This window comes from Centruroides sculpturatus, unplaced genomic scaffold, assembly GCF_000671375.1.
Source record: "Centruroides sculpturatus isolate CEXI.00-Female unplaced genomic scaffold, Cexi_2.0 scaffold88, whole genome shotgun sequence".
NCBI classification, from domain to species: domain Eukaryota; kingdom Metazoa; phylum Arthropoda; class Arachnida; order Scorpiones; family Buthidae; genus Centruroides; species Centruroides sculpturatus.
In genome coordinates, this window is record NW_019384431.1 from 579,518 (window position 1) to 586,912 (window position 7,395).

At 29.7% G+C, this 7,395-nt stretch overlaps 1 protein-coding gene across 1 annotated transcript in view; it reads left to right on the forward strand.

Moving 5' to 3' along the window:
- Window positions 1-4,955, forward strand: part of LOC111619758 (breast cancer type 2 susceptibility protein homolog) — a 31,855-nt gene extending 26,900 nt beyond the window's left edge. Inside the window, exon 10 of the mRNA XM_023361577.1 lies at window positions 4,787-4,955. Within this exon, the coding sequence (XP_023217345.1) occupies window positions 4,787-4,955 (169 nt within the window). The remainder of the gene's footprint in view (window positions 1-4,786) is intronic.
- The last annotated feature ends 2,440 nt before the right edge of the window (window positions 4,956-7,395 follow it).

Below are 7,395 nucleotides of genomic sequence, written 5' to 3' on the forward strand. Positions count from 1 at the left end.
TTAAAAGACGAGTAGTAGAGCACTTTTGTATTGTTGAACATGCAAATTTGTTAAATCAGAATGTCGGTCTAAATGTTGATGCATGCTGGGAAAAATGTATTTGTATAAAAAGTAATGAGTTGCTTGTTGTTAGATAATCCACCGATGAGGCTGTAACGGCGAAATGCATTTGGAGAACCTTTTGGAAAATTCTTTGAGAAATTTGAAAATAATAAAAGAAATAACGTTGGCTGAAGTATAGTATCTTTGTTAATTATTTGTCTGCCGATATAAATCACTCGAAATCGGTTTAAGAAAGAGTGTTTTATATTTACTCGTTTATTTTATCTAAAGATAATCTTTTATTTTTAGAAATTTCACCGATCCCATTGTTTTATATTTTTATTGATCAACAAATATATTATTTGAAAAAAAATGCACTTTAAAATGGTGTTTCGTCGTTTTTTATTAATTAGAGACCCAAATAAAACAAATATTTGTGTTTTTCAAATAAATTTTTGTTTGTCTCTTTTATAATAAATGAATTTATCTATTTCTAAGTAAAAATTGAAAGTGTCTGTAGAAGTAATTTTTAAAAATATTCTTTTCTGTGATAAACTTTTAATACTTATTACTATAATCTAGACATGTTAATCCTTAAATATACTTGTATATTTAAGGATTGAGTCACAAATATATTATATATACTTGTGGCCCAAAACTGCATGACTTCTCCAATGTGGCCCAGAGAAACAAAAAGGTTGGACACCCTTGGGCTAGAGGATTTAGTTACAGAAACTTTCTTTTCTGTAATATCATAATACAAACAATAGATTTAGATTTAAATATTTTATATTTTTATTTCACATATGCCAGAATAGAGTTAAAGTTCATTGAAATGTTTTCATGGATATAAATTTCCATTCAAAAACTAAATAGAGTGTTATTTCTGTTTTTAATCCAAATTTCTTAAGTTTAAATGTAATAATCACATAATAATTCTCCCTTCTGTATATTTAAAGTTGAATAACAGTGTTACAAAACCCCTTGAAATATGTAAATATATTATGAAAATCCTAGAATTTATTTTTGGAAAAATATATATGTTTCAGAAAAAAAATGGAGTTTTTTTTAATTTTCAGAATAAGGTTGCCATATATCCTGTATTTCATTTCTCATTCTGATGTTTCAAAGCATGCAATATTACATCTAAAACCTCAAAAATAGTTTATTTTGTTATTTATTTTTAAGATGGTTCTTAAGAGGAAACACTTGACTGCTCTCTTTTCTATAAATAAATCTTTGCATTTTCATTATCTCATATTTAGATATGAAAAATTTTGAGAAATCTTGTAAACAGCCGACCTGGTGGAGATTGGGGACTTAAAATCCCACTTCTTGGACACCAGTGTGAGTTGCTGACTTTTAGGAGAAGTCAATTAAGTCAATAGTCCATTCATATGTGGATGGTGGCAGAGGAGACAAAGATGACAAGAGTCTAACAAAAACCATTTATTTTAACATAAGAGTAACTTACACAATACAAAGATAGTTTGTTCTAAAACAATTGGTGGTTTAGATGTTCTAGGCGTTGACATTGTTCTTTGATTTTCGATTGAAGGTAGCCTGGGGCAGTGGCACTGACAAGTTCGTAAGGCAGGTGGAGAGGCTCTGTCAGTTGGTGTTGGTGACACAGTCTGAGTCCATAGTGGCATGGGTTACAATAGACGAGAGACTGTTTTTTTGTGCATTGACACGTTGTGTCTTGGTTAATTGGAATGTTAACTAACTAAGTGCAATACTTACAGAGTGCAAGGTGTCCTTGATTGTTGGGGATTATATCAGTTTCCGTTCTTTCCTTCATTCCTTTTGATCGGTCATTCTCCCTCGATCATGCTTTCCGAGTGACTGGTTCCTCATTACTAAGTGTAATGGGACTCCTACCTAGAACGTGAGAAAAGTCAAAATCAAAGCTGAATTCAATCTCTCACTGATCATAGGATGACATTCTGCCTATGATTTACAGTTTCTGCATTGCAGTTTGATATAAACAAAGGTGTCAGATTACAAACTTTTTTCTTGTTTTTCTAAACAATTAAATTTTTCTCTAAATTAACTATTATTCATGAATTTCGTGACAGTTTGGACCTGTCTGGGACCTCGCAATCTGAAAAAGATTGTAATCCAGAACAAAGAATTAAAGGAAAGAAGGCTATCCAGACACAGTGGTCCACTCATACCCTTATGTTACATGATCAACCACACATTCATTTTCAAATCATCATAGATTATTGGTTTATAGCAATGAATTATTTTTTAATTTTAAGCATATGTTGATAGCTAAATTGATAGATAAATGGTACTCAATATACTTACTTATTTGGCATAGCTGGCAGAAAAGTTTTTTATTTGTATTAAAAGTTTTTTTGGTAATTTTCTTGTCCACAATTACAACTGACATGGAAAGAATCTTTTGGAATTATATTTGAATCAGTAGGGCACCAGATAAAATTGTCTGTATTATGTAGGAAATATGGCAGATACTATATTTAAATATATTAAATATAAAAAATTTTAAATAAACTCATATCTGAATAAATGGCTGCACAAGATGTCAAACTGCTAAAAATTCAAATATGAAGGAATTCTTGAACTTAAAGCTCAAACTTTAAGTGGTAATTAAAATTTTAAAATCTACTACAGTTAATAACTGTTGGAATTATAGCTGTTCATCATAAAGAAATATGTTTGCTATCTTAGATATATATAGTGCAGTCAGTTTTTCATACAGACTACTTTCTAGATAAGCAGTATCTTGTTGCACTTATAAAACAATTAATTCTTTCCTTATTAATCCTTATGTATGTTGTGGATTCTGTTTAATAGCATTGTGAACTTTCTTGTATATGACTTTTAATTTTTTCCTTTTGAATAAAGATTTTCTTATTGGCAAGACATTGGTTTTGTTGCTCTCTGATAACCTTATATAGATTTCTCACTCCAACAGTAACTGCCAATCAGTTGCCCAAATGCTGTTGACATGTCAGAAAAGCAAGAAACATAGAGAAATTTGACAAAATATGTTGTAACCACTAAAATATGGAAAAATGTGTTATATAAAATTAGCATAATTTGCTTCAGAAATCACTATTTCGTGGAAAGTCAAATATCTAAATTTGACTTTTCTACATACAGCAAGAAAACATGTTGAAACATAAATCTAGGGTTTAATAATAATTATAAATTATAATAATTGATCAAAGAAATACAGTACAATAATATAATGCACAATATCACAGATTTCCAGATATAAAAAAAATTAATTATAATTTTTTTATTGTCAAGAAATTTTAAATTACTGTATAGTTTTTCAAAAAAATTTGTAGTTAACAAGATCTAAGGTACTGGGTACTGTGTACTGGGTTACTATGTTTTCATTAGCATTTCATAGAATATGTACTATATCATATTTCCTTTAAACCCAGCCTTCAAATAAACAACAACACACAACACAAGGATATAGTCAATAATGTACTCTTACGAACCAATGACTGGTGTGTAACAAAAACCTCAAACAAATGAAAAAAATTCACAACTAATGTTTTCGAACTTCCCTGAGGTGTAAACGAATGTCTGATAGAATGTTAAAGCTTTTGAATACGAACATTCGATGAATTGTTCGAATCTCTACGTTATTGACTTCAAATAAACTGCAGGGAATAAAGGTACTGTTAAAAATAAATTCCAGGTTGAGAAGCCTGGAGTTTATTTTTAACAATGAGGAAACATGTTAAAGTACTGCATTGTTTAAGATAATATAATTTAGAGTGCAGGTAAGGAATTTAATTAAAATTCTACCTTTTTAGATTGTTTAGAACAGGGGTTACCAAAGTGGTCAATGTCCACCCCTGGGGGTTGATATAACATTATTGGGGGGTTGATTATCAAGCTTAAGCTAAGGGGGAGCTAAGGATCAAGCTTATCCGTCTCACTGATTGTCAGTTACAAAAAATTATTATTACAAATATACAATAAATGAAAAAAATGCAAAATTAAAAGAAATGTATTAAAATAATCAGTGCTTTTTTTTGCTTGTAACAAACTTTTTGATGGGCGTTGATGTGAAGTTCAAAAACTTATAGAGGATCGACAGTCAAAAAAGTTTGCCAACTTTTGGTCTAGAGACAGATGGCACTTTTAATTCCAATGTTCATTTGTTCATATAAATAAATAAAACACACGCACACACACACACACACAAAAATAAGCCCCAAGTGGCTTATTTTTATAATATATGTATCTTCAAGAAATAAAATTATAAATATTGTTGAATATTAAGTGTGGAAAGTTGCAATTAAGTTTGTAATTTAAGAGCTTATCAACTGAAGAGTAATTAGGAAAACTGTAGTTCAAATTCATCATGTTTTTCCAAAAGAGATAATGAATTTGAACCAGAAGATGGTAGTCGAGGTTTTTATTCCTAAAAACATAACCAAATTGGCAGATGCTGAATTGGGCTATGAAAACAGTAATTTTTCAAATGTAGCAGCAATCCATAAATACAGTAAATAAATGGTTTTGATAATTTGGAGAATGTACAAAATAATTAAGATATTTCTTTCAATTTTTACCCACTTGTCTCCTGTTTTAAGGTAATAAACCCTGCATCTTCAAATAAATCTCAGAAGATACACACATTATAAAAATAAGCTGCTTGGATTTAATTCTGTCTGTTTGTTTGTTTGTTTGTGTGTGTGTGTGTTTTATCTCATTATTAAGTATAATTTAGTATAATTTTTATTCATAGATCAGCACTGAAAAAAATTATGGAAAGAGATGATACACCTGTAAAGACCATGATCCTTTGTATAGCAGAAATAAAAAGAATTAGTTCATTTACAGGAAATAGTGACTTGGAAGATACTACAAATGAGGAAAATGAGGTATCTAAATTTAAATGTTTATTGTATCAATGAAATTACAAAATTTGGAGTATGGGACAGTAAAATGGAGATAGAGTTAAGCTACAATAGCTTAACTCTGTCTCCATTTTACTACCAAATAATTCCTTAACTCCACTTAGACTGCAATTTTTGCTGTGATTGTATGTCCATTATATCTAATCTATAATAAAATTTTTGAATTTGCATTCAAAATTTTATATTTTTATAAAATTTAACATAAAATTATATAAATTATTCTTGAATGAAATATTCTTAAATATATAAGATGATGATAATTAAAGAGTAGATGTTCAGAGTTTTCTGGATCTATTCTTTAATTATTGGACAAACCTCAACCAAATTTGGTATATTTATATATTGCCCTGATTATGCAGTTTCAATTTTCAGAAAAAAATTTATTTTAAAATTTTGCCACTATCACAAAATATGGCACTACTGTCTCCTTAATGTTCATATTACATATATTTTCTAACAAATTTCAAGTACAGAAGGAGTCATAAAATATTTTTCACAATTATTCAATAGGTGAATAGTCACAGTGTTTACTTTGTCTTATCATGTGTTACTTGTTAAACTTTTCTATCAATGAAACAGCAATACCAACTCAGCACAAGGAATTTCATTGTATAAAAGGTTTACAAAGTTATCTTCTGACTATTGAGAATCTTAGAAAAATGATTTTCATTTTGAGGAGATTGGAATTTTAGTTGGAGACTGTAGATTGGAAATTGGACAAGGTTGTAAACTGATTGGACATTCAAAAACAAAAGACATTACTGGTGAATCGAAGACTGTAGCAGTGAAACAGAAAATGGAATGGAAAATTCTGATATTATCAATATTACAAGTGCAATACCATTACAATTAGATTGGTTGTACGGTACATGACATTGTGAAAAGTTTGACAAAAATCTTCCATTTTTATCCATACACGATATCCCACAGTCAAGAGTTGGTTTCTGGTGATAATGATAACTGGAAAAAATTTGCCACAATATTCATAAATTGGATGATGGTTGATGATGCTTGGCAATTTCTGTGAAGTGATGAGGCTCATTTTTATTTGTGTGGTGATGTAAACATTCACAACTTCCATATTTTGTCTGACAAAAATCCACATGTTTATCAACAGATTCTATTGCACTTAGCAAAAATATCAGCAAGATGTGATTTCACAGCATCCTTTATCATTGGTCCTCAGCTTTTAAAGAAAACTTTACATCTAGGCTAATGACATATTCTGTTAATGACATTAGATATGGAAATAGACTTTGAAACTGTCACTACAGTATTATAGCAGAGAAATTTGTCTGAACACCACAACTTTGAGAGTGTGCGATAAGGTGCACCCCACATATTTGCTTAAATTTGTAAGTGTTACTGCAACAACATTTTTTGCTTGAGAGAGGGATTTGCCAATTATTTCTTAAATCATGGTCACCACAATCATTAGATCTGAACTCCTGTGTCTTTTGGTTATGACTTATGAGGCTATCTAAAGAGCCTAATTTATCAAAACAATATTCTCAACTTAGCTGTCTTTAAAGACAGAATTTAATAACATGTTCCAACAGTTTCATGGACATCAGTTGTGTTTCCTCATCAAGTGTGTTGTGCAGGGAATGTAGTTTTTAGAGTATAGAGATGCAAGACACATAGAGCCATATATTTGATTCAATCATCAATTTCACATTCTACAATTGTACTCATATCTGTAATTGAAATAAAATGATTAAACTTTGTTTTTTAATTTCCAAAATTCAATGGTAAATGTATGTATCAATAATATGCATATTAAGAGGTCATCAGTTCCATTTTTTGCACTAGAGACTGAATTTTGAAGTAAAATTTTTTCCTGGAGATCTTGAAACTTATATTCTGGACATTATATATACCAAATTTGGTTGAGATTTGCGCAAAAGTTCTTTAGGTATTCAGAGTTCTTTGTAGACTCTAATTATGATCACTCTATACTTTATCATGTGTACTAAAGAAACATTACATTCAAGCTAGTATATTTACCAATGAGTAGCACTAGTTCTTCATGTCTGAAATGTCAAAAGCTAGAGAAGCACAGCTTGCTGACTTAAGATTCAGATTTATTAGAACCTAACCATTCACCATCCACAAAAATATTGTAAGGAGTCAAATTCGAATTTTACATTTATTTTTGAGGTTTTTATTTAGTTCTTGTTGTTATTTATTTTGGGGACATTTTATTTTGTTAAAGGACAAATACTCTATACCCAACTGAAAAAGTAAACTCTAAATTTGAAAAATTAATACTCATACCATGACTGACACCCATACCTCCTATGTCACCAAACTACTATGGCTTCTCGGATTGAATGATTTTTTAATAGGAATTAAAGAATGGTCTCTTAATCCCAATTGTGACTGATTTCAAAAAATCAGAATTAATTTATCCTTTGAAAAGATTGGTTATGACAAA